At 37.9% G+C, this 19,854-nt stretch overlaps 2 protein-coding genes across 4 annotated transcripts in view; one reads left to right on the top strand and one right to left on the bottom strand.

The window, feature by feature from the left end:
- The window catches only part of FBXO15 (F-box protein 15), an 88,382-nt gene extending 76,530 nt beyond the window's left edge, over window positions 1–11,852 (bottom strand). The window contains exons 1-2 of one of the 3 annotated variants that reach the window (XM_036752345.1): window positions 11,401–11,852; window positions 4,079–4,183 (exon numbers count right to left, since the gene is read on the bottom strand). In XM_036752345.1, coding sequence (XP_036608240.1) covers window positions 4,079–4,183; window positions 11,401–11,567 — 272 coding nt within the window. In that variant the 5' untranslated portion in view covers window positions 11,568–11,852. Of the gene's footprint in view, window positions 1–4,078; window positions 4,184–9,254; window positions 10,025–11,400 lie in introns of those variants that run through there. The other 2 variants (XM_036752353.1, XM_036752358.1) reach the window with 2 other exon arrangements.
- A 1,615-nt stretch (window positions 11,853–13,467) lies between these two features.
- TIMM21 (translocase of inner mitochondrial membrane 21) lies at window positions 13,468–19,611 on the top strand. The gene is made up of 6 exons (XM_036752369.1): window positions 13,468–14,069; window positions 16,647–16,709; window positions 16,808–16,905; window positions 18,737–18,810; window positions 18,894–18,999; window positions 19,097–19,611. Exons 1-6 carry the CDS (start codon window positions 13,760–13,762, stop codon window positions 19,190–19,192), a joined length of 747 nt encoding a protein of 248 aa, XP_036608264.1. The 5' UTR covers window positions 13,468–13,759; the 3' UTR covers window positions 19,193–19,611.
- Window positions 19,612–19,854: the final 243 nt, after the last annotated feature.

Raw genomic sequence — 19,854 nt, 5'->3', positions numbered from 1 at the left:
GAAAAGACCAGAGCTGAATAGAAAATTTGACTTTCAAATACAACAATCAAGAGAAGCATGAAAAGGTAAACAAGAAAGGGAATTCATAAGGGACTTACTAAAATTGAACTGTTATGTTTACATTCCTACATGGAAAGATGATGTGTGTAATTTATGAGACCTTTCTCAGTATTAGGGGAGTTGAAAGGAATATAGACAGAGGGCACAGGATGAATTGAATATGAAGGGATGGTTTTTAAAATAATGAAATAAATTTGAGGAGTGAGAGAGGAATATATTGAGAGAAGGAGAAAGAGAGAGATAGAATGGAGTAAATTATCTCCCATAAAAGTGGCAAGAAAAAGCAGTTCTGTGGGAAGGGAAGAGGGGGCAGGTGAGGGGGAATGAGTGAAATCTTACTCTCATTGGATTCAACTTGAGGAGGGAATAACATACACACTCAACTGGGTATCTTACTCCACAGGAAAGTAAGGGGAAGGGGGTTAAAAAAAAGGAGGGATCATAGAAGGGAGGACAGATGGGGGAGGAGATAATCAAAAGCAAACACCTTTAAAAAGGGACAGGATCAAGGGAGAAAACTGAATAAAGGGGGACAGAATAGGATGGAAGGAAATATAGTTAGCCTTTCACAATATAAGCATTGTGGAAGAGTTTTACATAATGATATATGTGTGATCTATGTTGAATTGCTTGCCTTCCTAGGGAGGGTGGGTGGGAAGGGAGGAGGGGAGAGAATTTGGAACTCAAAGTTTTAAAAGCAGATGCTTAAAAAAAAAAGTTGTTTTTTGCCTGCAGCTGGGAAACAAGATATATAGGGAATGGGGCATAGAAATCTATCTTGCCCTATGAGAAAGTAAGGGGAAAGGGGATGGGGTGGGGGAGTGGAGTGAAAGAAGGGAGAGCTGACTGGGGAACGAGGCAACCAGAATATATGCCATCTTGGAATGGGGGGGAGGGTAGAAACGGGGAGAAAATCTGTAACTCAAAATCTTGTGGAAATCAATGTTGAAAACTAAAATATTAAATAAAAATGATAAAATTTTAAAAAAATTTCCAATACTGGTTAAGGATCCTCATCCAATTCTGGATAAGGAAGTAGAAAAGGGGAAAAACCTTGATCCCAGTACAATAATTAGTTATTAAGTACAAGAGAGACATAATCATTTCTCACATTTCCCCACTGGATTCTATTGAGAGACAAAGTCTCCCCAATGAATAGCTAACTGATATCACAAACATTGTATCAAGAGTTCTTAACTATGGAGCTTATACTGGGAAACAATGTGAGGGGAAAGAAGAAAAATGGACAGGCACTTTGACAAAGTCAAAGGGGGCCATCCCTTTTGATAAGGAGACTTTACAGATAAAAGGTGAAAAGGGAAAAAGGAAAACAGCAAATAAAAGTCAGGTCCCTCTGGTTCTTTGGAAACATCAGATGGAGCTTCTGGTTTGTGTGTGGTCTTAGAGCAGTTCATCTTTGGTTCAGGTCACTTGTAGAGATGGTCGTCTCTGCTAAAAATTTCCTACATAATTGGGCTTAACACATTAAATTTACTTTGCCAATAACCAGGCCAAATAATGAAAATTAGCTCAAACTTTATTTCTCTGTTGTCAGTAAAATTTAGAACCTTTTAGACCAGGAAATTTACATTTTTAGGTTAGTTAATTGTCGTGCGCACATGTTTGTGTGTGTGTATGTGTGTGTGTGTGTGTGTGTTTGTGCACTCATGTGTGTACATATATACATATATGTGTATGCATGTATATGTATATAGACATAGATATGAAACTCAGATACAAGCAAAAAAATTAGAACCCAATTTTTACACTTAGCATTATTCACTTCCCCATCAGGAGGATGAGATTCCGCTAAAGAATTAATAACAGAACACTTTTTGTAAGATGGACTCTAATAAAAAATGAATTCATTTAAAAGTTACTAGATATTGCCTTACATTGAATCCTCTCTGATGTTCTGCCATGTACATGGCAATGTTCTTTTTTTCTTTTCTTATTTTGTATTTAAGTATAAAGTAAATTTTAAAACAAAAGTAAACAAATAAGTTACCAGATAAACTTCAGTTGTAACAACAGGTTCTGGGATGGAATGTATAAATACAATGAATAACCAATTTCAAAACAATGCATATCAATTAAGTGACTTATAATAAAACATTTTCAACTTCTAGCCATGTTCAAAGGAATAACCCCTACTAAAAGTGGATCTCTCTTTTAAGTCATTTACATTTCATTAACACAGAACTGACCAGTTATGATATTAACTTCTGTAAATAACAGAATTCTATCCTGGTTTCACAAATCTTTACATCATTTCTTAATTATCCCCGTACCCTTAAGGGAAATTAAAGAAACTTAACTTGCACAGGAATATATAAGTAGTTAACAGGTATCAAGGCTAAATACTTAGTTGTTTGGAATACAGAAAAGACTAAAATTATGGACCAAACAGCTCAAATCTTATATCTGCATCTCACTATAGTAACTCAGATATAGTTCAGCATTAACCTAAAAAGTAAAGATGTAATACCATGTTCCTACTGATCATACTAACGTATTTATAAATGGAACTACTGACCACAAATTTAAAGGTAAGCAGCTTAGAACCAAAAAGAATGGAACAAAGAGATTCAGTTAGCACAGAAGTCAATAATACAAACCAGAAAGTGACCACTACTTTGTTATAATTCACCTAGTTGTCAGAACAGGCAGGGATGTGAAGTAGAGAAGCAATGAAGCATGAAATGCTATAGCAAACAATAGTTCTACTAATCATATGTCATTTCCAAATAAAGCTAAAATAGAAAGCCTTCACAAGACATTAATAAATCTCCAAAGAGGCTGCTTTTAATTACCTTCAATTGTTTCTATAAAATTTGAGGCAGCTAGGTGGTATAGTGGATAGAGTATTGGGCCTAGAATCAGGAAGCCCTGAGTTTAAATCTACTTTTAGACTCTTACTATGTGACCCTGGGCAAGTACTTAATCTCTGCTTCCCTCAACTGCCTCAACTGTAAAGTGAGGATAATATCAGAACCTACTTCCTAGGGTTCCTAGGATTCCTAAGATCAAAGGAGATAATATCTATAACGTGATTAACACAGTGCCCATCACATAGGTGCTTAATCAATGCCTATTTCCTTCCCTCACCTTTCACTCAACACTTCATATCAACAATTTGTTATACTCTCAGATTAATTATTTTACATGGTGTGGTAGAAGAGAAATGGAAGGAAAAGGTCACTTCCTTTACAAAAGAAGTTTAAATAATGAAGTAAGCAAAATCTATTCTTCACCAATAAAGTAAACCTTAAAAGTACATATTTTTAAAACACTTATAAAAAACTGAATATAGAAATGCCTTCCCCTTTCTTTCCTAACATATATTATTGTATAGCAATTCAAAAACCTATCACAAAAAAAATATCTCCTGAATTTCTCCAATTATTAGGTTACTAACATCTATACTAGATTACAATGTTTAAATACAAAACTGAAGTCCTTAGCTTTTCTTCTCTGGCATCCAATTATTTTTCTAATTCATATTAGAAAATTGTATACTGCTTCCAGACATCTCACAGAGTATTATATCTGGTCACAAAAAGGAAATCTATAAAAGGCTAAACCTGCTGTTGAAGCACAAGTTCTAAAGGGAAGATGATCTTCCAAACTATCCAACGTCAGATAATTGAAGAGAATATTCCGCTTCCAAAGCAAAAATGCTACCCTTTCTCCCCTTTCCACTGGTCTCTACTCAGAGGAGAGAACAATGTTAAAAGAAGTTTAACAACAGGAAAATTAAATTTAGTTGCTACTTTTAAAGGTTTAGTTTCAGAAAACTAGTCTAAATGATAATGATGACAGGCTGATGACTCACATCAACCCCTCTGTACTGTACATTCATCCCACACCCCTCCTTCTATTTTTAAAAAGCTCAAAACCAAAATAGCAATTTGATACATACAGTATCATACCCCCCCTCCCCACCACCACCACCAAACATCTCCTTCCCTCCTAAAAGGAATAGCAATCAAAATGACAGACTACTTCTGCTACTTACCCTTCTATGTGCATAGAAAGTTTTGAGGATGACTTTGCACAATGTCTTTCACACATGGTAGACTGCTCTGAAGGCTTAGGATTAAGCATGACATCTGATCCCTTACTGAAAATAATCGGAAGAAATTAAAGTTATACAATTACCAAATGGAGATTGCAGATGCATCCAAAAAAAAAAGAAAAGGCAATATATATTAAGTATAGTTGAAAAAAATATTCCAACAGGACTAAAAATCCATGGCCCTAAAATTCATTATTGGGGTGACATTGGGACAAGTTAAATCACCTTTCTGGGCCCAAGTATCCTCATCTGTAAAATATCTGCCTTGGAACTGACAGAAAACTCAAATAGGATAGCATATTGTATGTGAAGAGCTTAGTAATTATAAAGTCGTATGTAAATATAAGCTCTTACAATATTAACTTGAAGGACTCAAACTATGAACGTCATTCACATAACTATATTGTAGCTAAGAAGTCTATGAAATGTTGTCTTCCAAGATGAGTAAATAATAGACTAAAGTCAATTCTCACATTTCAGTTCTCACCCTGAGAGATGAACAACTGCTTATTCAGGGTTCCTCATACAACAAAATGGTGATTTTTCTGTTTTCAAAATACCTAAGTGGGGAGGGGAAGAAGCAAACTTTCTCACTTACTCATTAAAAATAAAAACTGCCAGAGGATAAACTAACAAACCTAGCAGTCTGATATCATCAAGGAAATTATGCTGGATTTGGAGTAAGGCTGACCTAACATGGCCTAACACAATATAGCATGATATAAGTTAGGATATAAAATCTTTGAAGGCAGGGAATGATTTGTTTTTCTATTTCCTGTATCTAGTATAGTCTCCAGTATATAGTCGGTCTTTTAAAAATACTTGCTGAAGGGCTAATATGAAATATATTTTATATTATTTCACAGTATTAATTGATAAAATACCTTCTCAAGGGAGCGGAAGGGGAGGAGCAGGAGGAGAGAAGAGAATTTGGAACTCAAAATTTTATTAAAATGAATATAAAAATGTATATGTAACAGAGAATACTTAATGAAATAAATAAGAACACATTTTTAAAAATACTTGTTGAGTCAAGAGAGATCTGGGTTCAAATCCCTACTCTAACCCTATCTATGACACTATAGACAAGTGAATCACTTTTTCACCTGTGAAATCCAAGTGATTATATACGATTACTTTCCTCCGGGGTTACTATTAGGAAAGCAATTTGTAAACCTTCAAGAGCTACAGAAATTGTTAACTATAAAAATAAAGTATCAAACTGGAAACCTGTCAACATGTTTTTATTCACAGTTGTCTGTTGGGACGCTGACCAGTTCCAACTCTAGCTGTAACAATTATATGACGGCAGAAGAAGAAGTAATTATTTTAAAACTGACCAATTTTTACCTGTATGTAATGGAAACTAAAACAAGCTTACTTTTTTCCTGCTTTTTCACTTTTAGGGAATCTCCCAGAAAAATACAAATCTAGACTTCTAATTCATATACAATTTCACCACATGGCCCCTGGAATTCACTGGAGTATATATCCCCTTGTAAATATGTATTTTTAAATAATTGCTGTTTCTCTTTTATAAAGGAAACAGTATAGTTATGATAAATAATTAAGGGCCTAATTAATAGTATTTCCAAAATGGAACTAATATGGATGAGGCCATCTATACATGATAGCATTCTCAAGCACTGATAAAGTACAACAAAGGTAGAAAAGTTTAGTAAGAACTAAATATTCCTACTCCTCTTTTAATAACATTTCAAATTTAATTATATTTCACATACGAAGTTCTTTTACATTTTTTACAAAGCACCTTCCTCACAACAACCCTGTGAGGAAAGTACTACAGGTACCATTTAGTCCCAATTCACAATTACACAATGGAGACTTGCTCAAGGTCATCTGAGAAGTAAGTAGCAGAACTGGAACTCAAATCCAACTTCCTTTCCAAATCCAATGATCTTTTTACACAAAGCTGAATTTTAGAGCTAAAAAAAAAAATGTACAGCTCATCTTGTCTAGCCCCTTCATTTAAAGAAAAAAGGATCAAGAAAAGTAATTTGCGAAAAGATAACTAGCAGCAAAGCAGTACTAAAATCAGTGTCTCTTGATTCCTAGATTCTTCCCAGCATATCATCCTTTCCTAACTGTTAAAGTACGATTAAAAACATGTATCTCTGATGGCACAAAATTTATTAACCCTCTATTTCAAGAGCTAGCCAATTAGCAATACAGCAGGTTCTTTATGTCTTCTAAGTGCGTGTGTCCATGTAGCCCACAAGGTTAAGATGTATATTTGACTCCTGGACACTATTAATAGCATATTTTCTATACAAAATGAAAATCTGAGTTGAAAGAAAAAATAAGTCACTTCATGTTTTTAAGTGACACCCTTTAATCTGGTATTTGTGAATAAGTACAATAAAGAAGAAAAGAAAATTGGTTCTGGATCTTAGTTTTTAAAATATCACTATGCCAAAATGAACTATACCAAATAGAAAAAAAATTTTTTATAATTTTTTCTATTATATTTCTTCTATATTTCAGAAATTTTAAGCATTTTTAAATTTGTGGATTCCCGTAAGTCACACTTTTTAAAAAGAGAATCATGCATTCCTTAATATCTAATTTTCCCATTTTGTCTTGATATGTTAAAAATTACCAACTGCTTGGACAATAATCAGTCAACAAAATGATTCGTAGTAATTATCTTTCCTTTATCAAACTGAACACACAAATCACGTATTATATTCAAGCTTCCTGTGCCAAACATAATAAAAGGCACTTTAATCATATTATATTGTCACTAAGTTCACTCAACTTAAAAAGTATTCAAAGGTTGAAGATATAGAAATCTTTGTTTTTCCGTATAAAGAGGCCACCAAAAAAAGTCTTTGGCAAATTGATTTAAAATCCACATTTCCTATTTGAATTCCAGGGCATTTTTCTTCTAAACAAGTTATTAGTGGCCTTTTCAATATGCTACTTGTCAAAGAGTGAGTTTGTGGTATTTGTAATTCCTGAGGCTAGTTGATAACTATGCTAAGAACACAGAATAATTTTACTATCTCTGAACTAGAAAATACGGGAAGTAATGCACCCCTTTACCCTGTGAAATCTGTTGACCCAGTGGGAAAGACAAGCCATCAGAATGCCAGTAAAAGACAAGACAGACATTGTCTAAAAAGAGTACTCTAATTATAGTTTTACTTCAAAAAGCATTCAGATTCAGAGGCCACCTCTGCCAAGTGAGAGCTACCTCCTCCAGAGTGGAAAAAGTCTTCATTAAGGTCACCTAGAACAGTAGGAAAAGTTTACTTTGGTTATACCCCTACCCTTCTTTCTTTTCCAAATCTTTCAAATATGTACCCCCCGGGGAACACAGGAAGCTTCAAAAATAAATAAGACCAAAGAAAAGGAACAGCAGGGGCAAAAATAAAAGTACCAAATGTAAAGAGATACATACCCCTGTATCGTGCAGAATTGGCATACCATAATAATCATAATCATCATAAAAAAAATTTATATAGTGCCTATGTCTCAGTCAGTATGCTGAGCTCTTTGCAAACATTAAGTCACAGTATCCTCGCAAAAATCCTAGAAGTACAAGCTATTATTATCCCCATTCCATTTTACAGTTGTAGAAATTGAGGCAAACTGAGGTTATGTGATTTGCCCAAGGCCACACTTCTAGTGTCAGAGGCAGGATTTGAACTCAGGTCTTCCTGACTCCAGACCCAGCACTCTATCTACTGCCCCATCTAGCTGCCTCTATTCAGAGATATTCTGTACCAAAAAGGTGCACTAAAGTTATACAGTAATCTCCCAAAGTATTTGGAAATTTTGATAGATAGATAGCCCTACTTGCTCAAACTAAAAAAGCTACCAATGCGGGTTCTAATCCTAAATCTATACTCTTACTAACTCTGTAATTTGAGGGAAAATCATTCAACCTCTCAATTTCAATAATGATAAAAATAAGGAAAAATAACATTTGTACTATCTTATTCAGTTATTGTAAAAATCAAACAAAAATACATGTAAATCAAGCAGCTAATAAGCATCTAGTATGTTTTCAGGCACTGTGTATTAGGCATACAAAGACAAAAATGAAAGTCTGTGCCTTCAAGTGCTTACAAAATTATAGGGAGAACACACATGTGCACATATACAAAATAACAAGGCAATTTCAGGAGGAGGCACTAACAATGGGAGAAATGAGCAAAGCAGAATTTGAATGCGCAGTTAGCAAATTCAAAGAGCATGTTAATAGTAGTTTTTGATACGATGTCATGAGCATTTCCATCATTTATCTACACTGTCCAAGGTTAACTCTGTTTAATCCAATGGTTCCTCTCCCTCCTTATCCTTCTTGACTTCTCTGTAGCATCTGACACTGGACCACCTCTTGCTTTTCCTATCTCACTGTCACTTCTGAGTTTTCTTTGCTGAACCACAACCCATTTCCCTGCCCCTTCTCATGAGTGCACTCAGGGATCTCTCCTAAGCCCTCTTCTCTTTCTTTGCATACTTCTTCAGTAATCTCATCACAACCTTCATCTTGGTCTTGAGATCCATCCTGCAATAATCAACTGCCTGCTGAGACATCTAGATATGACCACCTGATTATCCTGTAAGAAACAAAAATCCCTGCACTTGAGGAGCATGCATTCTAGTGGGGGTAGGGGGAACATGTATATGGAACATTACCAAGTTATTTCTGGGGAGATAAGGATAGCAACTGGGGTTTGGGAAGAAGCAAGATAGATCATTTTATAAGGCGTAACTCTCAAACTGAGCTTTGAAGGATGCCAAGGACTCTATGAGGCAGAAATGATAGGGCAGTGCATTCCAGGCATGGGGATAGCATTTATAAAGGAATAGAGGCAGGAGAAGCAACATCATATTTTTGAATAGGAAACAGGCCAGTCTGACTAGAATGCAGACCCCAGAAATAAGAGTAATATACTATAAACATGGAAAATTAGGCTGGAGCCAGACTGTGACAGGCTTTAAAAACCAAACCGCAGAAGAGCTAAATGATCTCTCTTCTTCGATACATCCTCCATATTACAACCTATATACGGTATTCTACCTGCTGCCTCTATGGCTTTGCAAAAGCTGTCCCATATGCCTAGAATGCTATCTCTCCCCTCACCTCCATCTCTTGGAATCTCTACCTTCCTTAAAGGCTGAACTCAGCTGTCACCTCTTAGACAAGGCTTTCCCTAGTGGCCCAAGTTGTTGGTGTTCTCCTCTTCCTCCTTTCCCAAGGAAATTATTTTGTATATATTTTGTTTCACCTCCAGTAGAATATAAATGTCTTGGTAGCAGAGAACGTTAGGTTTCTGTCTTTGTATTATCCACATGCTTTTTTCTGTCTTCATATTCTCCCATAGCCACACCTAGATAGCACAAGGAAGGCGCTTAATGCATGTTGAATTGAATTAATGTCATCTATTAAATATGTCTTCTTTTGCTCTGCATATTAGGAATCACATAAGGATTTGGATGGGTGCATTTCAGACCCTCCCTCCCCCAGGTTTTAATAATACAAGTCAAAAGAGGACAGGCAGAAGTCCCAAGTTCCTCCTCAGCCTAGATCCCTTTCGTATTTGGTGTAAAAGAAAGCACAAATGAATGGCACAGAACTTAATTCAGAGAAAAGAGAAAAGACTTTGGGCAACAGTTTCCTTTTAGACAGTCACCAGCATAAGCTTCCCTGGAGTTTGACTGATGCTAAGAAACACAGGTTTGCCTCACTGACAGATTTCTGGTAGCCAGGGTCTCTCTTTCTTCCTCCCAGTCCAGTCATGTGGAGATGGTGAAATTCCTTGGGCCTTACTGGAGCTTTCCATTAAATAAAAAGTATATTTCTTCAAGTTTCCTCGAGATTTCTCCAAGAGTTCAGCAAGTGATTTGAAAATGCTGGAAGAATAAAAAGACACTAGCCAGAGGGCCTTAACCTGGGGCCCACAAACTTATTTTTGTTGATGTTGTTTTGGGGTAATTGTATTCCAATATAACTGTTTTCCTTTGTAAACCTCCTTTTTTTTGCATTTAAAAACAATTTAAGGCTCTGAAATTGTACATACTCTTTGACCCAGTAATACCACCACTATTAGATCGGTATCCCAAAAAGATTAAAGAAAAAGGGAAAGGACCTATAAGTACAAAAATATAGCAGTTCTTTCATGGTGACAAAGAATTGGAAATTGAGAGGATGACTATCAATTGCAGAATGGCTGAACAAGTTGTGGTATATGATTGTAATGGAAGACTATTATGCCGTAAGAAATGACTAGCACAATGGTTTCAGAAAAATCTGGGAACATTTGTATGAATTGATGCAAAATGAATCGAGCAGAACCAGGAGAACACTGTATGCAGCAAAAGCAAAATTGTAACGATCATCAACTGTGAAAGACCTGGCTATTCCAATCAAAAATACAATGATCCAAGACGATTCCAAAGGACTCATGATTAAAAAAAAAGCCATCCACTTTCGGAGAGAACTGATGAATTGAGGGCAGATTGAAACATACTTTTTTCACTTTATTTTCCTTTTGTGGGGGGACATGGGTAATATGGAAATGTTTTGCATGACTCCACATGTGTAATTGATATATTGCTTGCCTTCTCAATGGATAAGGGAGGAGGAGAATTTGGAACTCAAAATTTGAAAAAAAAAATGAATGTTAAAAATAATATATAAATATACGAAATAAATAGATAAGCAGATAAACGTAAAAACAATATAATGAGAAGGGGCCCACAGATTTCACCAGACTGCCAAAGGGGTCCATGACATCAAAAATAAAAATAAAGGTTAGGAACTTCTGCTAGATAGCTGGCACAAAGGAAACAACAGAGACGCCCCAAAAGGGGAGATTCCTATTCACTCTCCTAATGTCTCTGGGCCTCGGTATCCTCCTGTCCTGGATGACCACCTGAGATGTCTTCCAGCCCTAGATCTAAGATCCCCAGGTAGGAACTTCCCCACACCTCCGGCCCCTGACACACCCCTCCACTAAACCCGGAGGCTACGAGGTGGAGGTGAGAGACCCCAGGCTCCAGTCCCCCTCACGCGCAAGCGTGGGGTGTGGTTCTCTCCCCCGGGGTCAGGAGGTCTCCGTGGCCTAGAGGCCAACTCCGACTAGGAGAAGCCTTTCATTCTCCCCTCCCCCTTCCCCTCCGCTCCGCTCCCCTTCGCTTCCCCTCCCCCACTCCTTTCCCCTCCTCTCCCTCTTCCTTTCTCTCTCCCTCCCCCTCTTCCCCTTCCTTCTCCCCGCTGGCTAGGTTACCTGGGCCTCCGGAAGAAATAGGGCCCCGGGGCCCTGTCGAGGGGTGCGGGAGGGGAGGCCCAGGCGGCGTCGACGGGCGGGAGGCGCAGCTGCCACGGGATCTCCTCGGCCGCCCGCACCAGCCCCTTGCAGTGCTGCCGGAGGATCCAGCCCCGTCCGGTCGCCATGGAGACGCTAGAACGCCGGCCGGAGCGGGACGGAGCCCGAGGGCGGCCCGGAGCCCAGATAGAGGGGAGGGGCTCGTCGCCTACCCCCTGTGGAGGAGGAGGAGGAAGGAAAAGAGGAGGAGGCCGCCGCTCTAACGACCGTCAGCGACTCCGTGCTCACGGCCCCCGCCCGCCGCCACTCGCCGAAGTACTCCGGGCCTCCGCGGAAATTTCTTCCTCAGGCGCCCGGCCCCATCACCGCCTGAGGCCGGGCCGTTTTCCTCCGCCCGCTGGCCGGTGGCGCGCAGGTCGCTCTTAGGTACTAGGCGGCTGAGCTGGCGAAGGAAAGGTGGGGTGGGGGTGGTTTAATGGCTCGTGTATAAGGTCGCTGCCCCCTAGGAACCTAGGACAAATTTACGGAGAACTGACAGAGGCCCTGGAGCGACTAACGGATGGGGAGCGTAGTGGGAGGAGAGGGAAAGAGAGTCCTGACCTTGCTCCTTACCAACAGTCCCTAATAAAAAAGACCATACAAGAGATGAAAAAAAAACTCCAAGCTGTTAGGTTTTTGGTTTGTTTTTTTTAAAATTTGATGAAATCGATAAACCATTAGCTAATCTGATTGGGAGGAGGGAGAGAGAGAGGTCAAACAGGCAAATAAAATGGATAAAGTGCACATCAGAAAGGAAATTTTAAAGTTATTAAAAACCACTTTACACAACTATACGGGCTACAAAACGGGGAATTCTAGGGAAACTGACATATGTCTGCAAAAATATAAAACGCACCTAAACGTTCCGGAACGATGCCGCGCCTCTGTGCTGCCAGGCTTGGGCTTCATCTTATGTTGTGTGTAAGCTCTTAGAGGTCAGAAACTTTCAATCTTGCCTTGGCCGTTGGTGGGGGCTGGAAAGTGTCGATTAATTCATTCACGCATCTTCGTAATTATTTCACTCCTAAACCTACGCCCAGCAGCTTTTCCAGTCTGGCAGTTTACTTTCTCTAGTCTCTACTAAACCAGTGCCCTTTATCATGAGGAGTCTTGAGAATTTTTATGCAATTGCTTCTGTAAACTGGAGCAAAACATTTGTTGTTGTTTTTAAATAAAGCACTAATAAAGGATAACAATTCTTACTAATAGTACAACTGATAGAACGTGAGGGAGTCTTGAATTTCATATATCATACGCAGATAGATTCAAAACGCAGGCCTATGCCTCAGTTTCCTCATCAGTAAAACGAGGAGTTGGGCTAAATGGCTTCCCCTGTTTCTTCCAGCGTTTAACAGTCTATGATTATAAGTTACCGCCAATAATACAGGCTTGTTAAAGCTGGAATCGTTGGATTAGTGCTTATATGAGCGCTGCGAGAACTATTGGCGTAAAAATGCTATGTCAGTACAAAGTATTAACAGAAAGCTTTACTGCTAATTAATCTGCGATTGATCTGGTGAAGTTCATTATCTTGATTTTACGGAAGAAGTACGGGAACCCAAAGACCTAAGTAATTTTCCCATAATCACAGAAAAAAAAAAGTAAATGAACAGGAATTAAAATTAAGTCGATTCAATTTACACAATCCTTTTAGTTTAGGGTACTAGGAGATTTGCCTTTTATAGTTATTAAATATCCATATAACTCTTGATTTTGCAAGAGGTTAAAGGGAAAGTGCATAATTGAACTGCAGAGAATGGGGAGAAAGAAAATTTTAAACTTGCCACAATTTTTTTTAAAGTGTAGTCCTTTCTAATACTTCCAACTTCACTTTCAAATGAGAACCTGAGAGGTGACGAGAGGGTTAATTTGAGCTTCCCACACATTGCATTGTGGGATTTGTAGTCCGTTTTTACTTCCCTACGGCGGGTAAGTCTACCAATAACGACGTCTGCAAACTACTCGTCCCAGGGATCCTCGATATTTTCCAGGAAACTTTGGAAATACCATGGCGGGGGGATATATGAATGTCAATTGCCGCGGGTAAAAGTTGCCGTTTCTATTTGAGTAAGAGGAAGGCCATAAAGGCAAGCAAGTAGAAATCTTCATTTTAATTAGAAACCGCTACAGCTCACAGATCTCTATGAACCCTGCGTCCCTGCCTGTGGTTCTAAGGGTCACTGCGGACCGCGGTAGGTGGTCAGAGCGGGCGTGCAGACTCTAAACTCGTGCAAAGTGTGGCTGGTGGTCCGTTCCGGCCGGGGAACCTTCTTTTTCCAGCATGATTTCTGCGTCTTTACTTCGAGCTATTCAGTGCACAGAGAAGCTGCACAGCTCCCCTGGGAAGCGACTGCTTTTGCTCCAGCGGGTCCCCTTTAACAAAGCCTGTATTAGGACGTGGCCATGTTTGAGGTGGGGGCTCCTGGAGCAAAGGGAAGTTGTGTGGCAACCCAGAGGCATGCTTAGGGTCACTCAGAGAGGCATCTGGACTCAGGGAAACAAACCCCCGAGAGCAGAAGAGGACGGCAGCAAACAAGTGTCTCTGCAGAAAAGTCAGAGAGGAGGACCTGCCCTTTCAACTTCACAGAGAGGTAATCATCAGTGAGTTGCTTGTGCCTTTTAAATCTAATGTAATGTTAGAAAAAGAAAGAAAAATTGACACAAAGATAGAATACGAACACAACCAGAGTCATAGAAGACACTTCCTCGGCAAATTCGAACGCTTCACACGTTTAATAATATCAAAATCCTACCGGAGTGCGACTTACTGGTGTTGTTTTGGTCAAGTCACTTCATCTCCCTAGGCCTCAGTCCGCTTCTCAGTAAAAAGAGGGAGTTGACCTAGGAGGTGTTTTAAACCTTTTTGTGTGTTACGGCAGTCTGGTGAAGCCTGTGGACCCATTCTCAAAATGATATTTTTAATCGCATCAGATAAAGTATGCAGAATTACAAAGAAAATCATTGTATTGAAGTTAAAGACTTTCCCATCCTAGTGCTGGGATCCCCGAAATCTCTCCGTGCACTGGCTCAGAAGATTGCTAAAGTCTTTTTCAATTCTAATTATCTTTGATCATAATCTGCCCCATTACACCTGGAAAAAATAATGAGGGAGAAGGGAGTTACTACTTAATAGACTGTTGTTATCCATTAGGAAAAAAAATGACTAGAACCCAGCTCAAAAAAAAAAAGAAAAAATATTCCCATTTAATTTTCATGTGATTATTTTAGTTATACTCAAGAATTATTTAGCAGCCCCCTCTAGGAGCCCAACAGCGGCCTACGTTCTGTAGTTGTACAAAAGCAGCCTTTCCCTGTCTCTAAAGCACTCTCTCTTTGGGAAGCAGGATACACATCATAAAATAATTCCAGAGTGAGAAGATAAAGGGCAACCATGGCTTTTTGAAAGTAAGACTATAATAAGGCATGCTACAGATAAAGGGGAGAGATTAGGAAGGGTTAGACTCATTAAATTAAGTAAGGTTTTACGGAGGAAGTTGTACTTGAACCGGGTCTTAAAGTGGGTTGCCCTATGTTGGAGAGACACCCTAGTTTAGTGGAAAGAGCTATGGGTTTGGAGCTGGAGGGCCTAGGTTTGAGTCTGGGCCCTGCCACAGCTCCACATCTGTACTACAAAGTATCATTCATTGAAAGATGAAGGAAAAAGCCATTACCTAACCAGAGAATTAGCATCCAGAAAAGTGGATTTGTGAAAATCCAAATATTGAAGATGAACAAAGCTCCCTGAAGCTTTCTCCATTTCTGAAACCATTGGGAGATGGGGTGACAACCCTGGGTGTGTGGTGAGAGTTACCTGTTTGGAACAATACAGTAAACTATATACATCTAAACCATGATTTAGACGGGTGGGTTACCTTTAACCAAGTAGGTATACCTACTGTCTCATCTCAACCTGTGTTCCAGACCATGAGAGTGAAGTGTACGATCCTAGTTATTTTTTTAAGAAGGAACTAATCCTGTACAAATTTGTTTATGGATGTCAGAACGTAAGCTAGTTTTCAATATCAAATGTTCCTTAAAATTAAATTATATTTTCCCATGCCTTTGCTTGTAGAAGTAGCCTAGCTGAATTCAAGACATGTATTTAATCCATTCAGGAAACTTCCGTCGTTTTTCACAAATGATCCTGTTTGTAAGAAGTATAGTGAATATTTTTATCTGTGTTGAGAAAGCCACATGGAAAGTACAGGGCATTCCCCACATCTGTTCAGTTTACAAATCGGTTGGGATGCCGAAATTCCCTTTCCAATTTCCATTCTTGCTTACTGAAATGAGTCTCTGGCCTATCCAGTGGGGGGTGGCATTACCAGAAAATGATGACAAACTAAGTTGTTGAAGCCAAGACTTTATTTCACTCTTTAACAAACAAATTACCAAAGTCAATTTTTCAGGCCCTCTTTGCATAATTCATGTAGTGTGGTATTCTTATAATAGTTTACAATTCACACAACTCTGGGCAGAATATTGTAGCAGTTATCATGAGAACTGCAGAAAGAAGAATTGTATTTGTACATTGAAAATGTGTGGAGATTCGGCCGTTTACCTGGCATCGTGGTGTCTTAACAGTTTTAAGTAAAGCACTTTGGAGACTGACTTTACTTTTTGAAAACTTAACAACTAAAACAAATTTCTTTAGTGCTGATTTCCACACATGTAACCCCTGATATTTGGGCCCCCTTGTAGCAGCGGGGCTTGCAGGTTTCAACCATGATAACTATCTTTATTTTCACCCACCTCTAACTGAAATTTAGCATTTCCCTCCATTATCTAAAAACATTCTTCCGAGAAGGGGTCTGTAGGCTTCATTAGGCACAGATCAAAATGTTGCTTTTAGTCGCATCCGACTCTTCATGACCCCTTTTGGGGTTTTCTTGGCAAAGATACTAGAGTGTGCCATTTCCTTCTCCGGCTCATTTTACAGATGAGGAAACTGAGGCAGACAGGGTGAAGTGACTTGCCCAGGGTCACACAGCTAGTAAGTATCTAACATCAGATTTGAACTCAGGCAGATGAGGCTTCCTGACTCCAGGCCTGGCACTCTATCTATCCTCTTTGCCACCTAGTTGGCCTTCTACTCCTAGTAGTACCAAAATTTTATTTATTGGTATGTGTATAGTTCGTGTATAACTTTTGTTGTTTTCCCTTTACAGTGAAAGAAGCTGGAAGAGATTTTACCTATTTAATAATAGTGCTTATCGGAATCGGTGTCACAGGTTGAGAAAATAGCAAGTACAATTTCTAAATTTCTCCGTTTACCTGTTGCCTCAATTAGATCTTATTTTGTTTTCACCTGGTTATCCTGTGATTTCAGGTGGCTTATTCTATGTGGTTTTCAACGAACTTTTCTCCTCGTCCAGTCCTAGTAAGATTTTTGGAAAAGCCTTAGAAAAATGCAGATCTCATCCAGAGGTTAGTTGTTAAGACTGTGACCACATATGAACTAGAAAATAAAATGGAAACAAGAAAGGCGTGTCACACAGGATTCTAGTACTGACTGAAATTGAATGCAACCTAACTTCATGGGATTATAATACTGCATTCCCAAGGGGAAAATGTGATTCTATATTAGAAGCAGAGTGGTATAATGAAGAATGCATGGTTTAGAGTTAGAAAAGAGGAGGTTGAAATAGATGGCCATTGAAATCCCTTTCATATCTGTATCTATGAACCTGTATAGGAAGCATTTTGAGCCCTTCCAAGTGAAATTCAAACAAAAATTCATGCTAGAGTTATAAGTGATGTAAAATGTAGTCTTATATGGTTAAAATATGCCAGAGTGTTCAACTGCGATGTATTGACTTTTCCAAAGCTCATTTTAGTGCCCAAAAGTATTACTTTGCTCGATATACTAGTGGCAGAAAAATATTAATTCATCCTTCACTTACAGTGCTAGATTTACTTACTTCCTAGAAATAGCTCAGTTACAGAGAGATGATTAAGACTTGAGTGAGTAACTTGAAAAAGGTATTGGCATCATTGACATCAATTAAGGTATCATCATACATGGCCAAAGATTAACATCAAAAAGCCATCTCTCGCTCCCCATCTGCCCAATCTTAGCCATTTTATGGTGGGAATTAGAGCCCTCTCCAGAGTTTTCCCTTTTTCATTGATCTTTGAGTTCTTAGAAGCCAGTGTACAACCTGGAGGGTCTTTGGTGTATAGAGAACTAAGTATAAATAATATGAATAATCAGTATGGATAACAGTGTAGCTAGAAAGATTATATTATGGAACTCATCCACTTAGATGATGTCCACTGTTGTTGAGCAAAGCAGAATTTCATAAAATGAAGCTAAGACTGACATCACAGTGAGAATTTGTATAATCTAAAAGACTAACTGGTGCTTTAACCAAGCCAAACAGTTACTAAAAAGAAATAATTATTGTGATGTATTTAATCTATTGCTCTTTGAAGTTAATTATATGAATAAGCACCTGTTCCAACTTCACAGTTCTGGGGCATACATGTTATAACATTACTCTTTTTTGGTTTATGCCAGAAAGCAAAGAAACTGAATATCCACCTCAACAAAGAGATAGAGTATTAGAGGGGTGAGAGAAGTAATATAACTAAGGGAAGAATATTTTCGCATTTTTGGATGAAAAAATTTATTTGCCTTAGCAAAGGTTTCTAAAGGAACATAATTTAAAACTCTGTTTAAAAACTGCATAGCTGCTTCACTATGAATTTCCCATTAGAAGTAGTTTATTAAAACATCTAGACCTAATCTGTTGTAAACATGTCAATATTAATTGATTTCTACCTTGCCCTACCATTTGCTTTTTAAAGTATTTTGTTTTAATAGTGTCTTATATTAAACTTTGTTCTTTAAATCACATTAAAACCTTTGAACATTTGATTTTAACATCATGAGCTGCTGTTAGTATCTGAATGCCTGAACATTTTGTTTTCAGAGACTTTTTGTGTTTAGTGGGGGTTGTTGAAAATAAATTTTCACTTCAACTTTTATTGAGGCTTTGTAATGAAACTATATAAAATTGTTACCTATTTTAAGCCAGTGTATCAAAATCATTAAAAAACTAAAAATCACCCAAAAACAACTCTTCTCATTTCTTTCAAGGTCTTTGTTTTACTTTAAGACTGGAGTTGTGACATAATAGGATTATGCTTACTGATTTTGGGTAGAATAAATCTCAAGCTTCCTGAAAGAAACATTTTATATGAGGAACCTCTTAAAAGCCATTTACTTTTAAGCTACTTTCTTTTTTTTCCATAGGTAGTCAGTGTTTTTGGTCACAGTATTAAAGGCTATGGGGAGTCAACAAGGCGAGGTAGAAGACAGCATGTCAGGTAGGATAACTTTGCTTGTAATGAAGTTAAGTAATTATGAAAATTAAACACATTCAAACATGATTTGCTTATCTTCTTGGCAGTCATATTGAATATGTAAAAGATGGGCTAAAGTATATGCGACTGAAATTTTACATTGAAGGCTCAGAACCAGGGAAGCAAGGAACTGTGCATCTTGAAGTGAAAGAGGTATGAAAATAACCATGGATGACGTGATAACGGAATTCTTAGAAATTGACATTGCTGGAAAGAATAGCACCTTGAAGTATGTTTTTCCTATTTTCAGAACCCAGAAAGTGGCAAATATGAATTTCGCTATATATTTGTGGATGTTGATGCCTTTCCTAGAAGAACCATTGTTATTGAAGATAATCGATCCTGAGATAACTAACTAAAAGGAATAAGCAACTCTAATATGTTCTACTATGTCACATAGTGGGGAGTCACAACTATTCTGATTTTTCACAGTTCTCTTTGTGAGCCTATTATGAATAGGACATAAAAAAGGATGTTTAATAATGAAGGGATTTATGTTGCATTAGAATGATAATATAAAAGATCTTCAGTTGGGCAGAAAATCATGAAATAAAGTACGTCTGTATTTTATCCAAGTGAATTGTTATTCATGGACATTATTTTTGCTTCATCTAGAACAATGCCATCTTTCAAAATAGGAATATTCTTTTATTAAAATTTTATGCTGCTGAAATATGGAAGATGAATTATAGGACTCTGTGCTTTTCCTTATGTTATGCAACCTTATAAAAAACCTTCGAAATAAAATTAAACTTGGAAAAAAGATGTCAAAAGTAAATTATCTTGCTGTATATTTTTAAATCTGAGTTCAGTGTGACAAATATGAGGAAATAACTTAGGAATTAGAGCACACCAACTAATAATGAAGTAAAGCTGTTCAAAATTAACAACGAATGGATGCTATATTCAATTAATCATAATATTTAGGTATTCTTCATATATGCCATCTTTTATAATATGCTCTTTTGCTTTATATGGCCAAAGGAGACCTTGGAAATAAAGTTAGTG

Source organism: Trichosurus vulpecula, chromosome 1 (assembly GCF_011100635.1).
Source record: "Trichosurus vulpecula isolate mTriVul1 chromosome 1, mTriVul1.pri, whole genome shotgun sequence".
Classification (NCBI taxonomy): Eukaryota; Metazoa; Chordata; class Mammalia; order Diprotodontia; family Phalangeridae; genus Trichosurus; species Trichosurus vulpecula.
This window is presented reverse-complemented; position numbering and strand designations above follow the sequence as displayed.

Bases quoted from the DNA above. Each gene is read 5' to 3' on its own strand.
- TIMM21 (XM_036752369.1), top strand. From the start codon at position 13,760: ATGATTTCTGCGTCTTTACTTCGAGCTATTCAGTGCACAGAGAAGCTG. The intron at 14,070-16,646 runs GTAATCATCAGT...TTCCCTTTACAG, and splicing joins CCTTTCAACTTCACAGAGAG to TGAAAGAAGCTGGAAGAGAT. The intron at 19,000-19,096 runs GTATGAAAATAA...TCCTATTTTCAG, and splicing joins TGCATCTTGAAGTGAAAGAG to AACCCAGAAAGTGGCAAATA.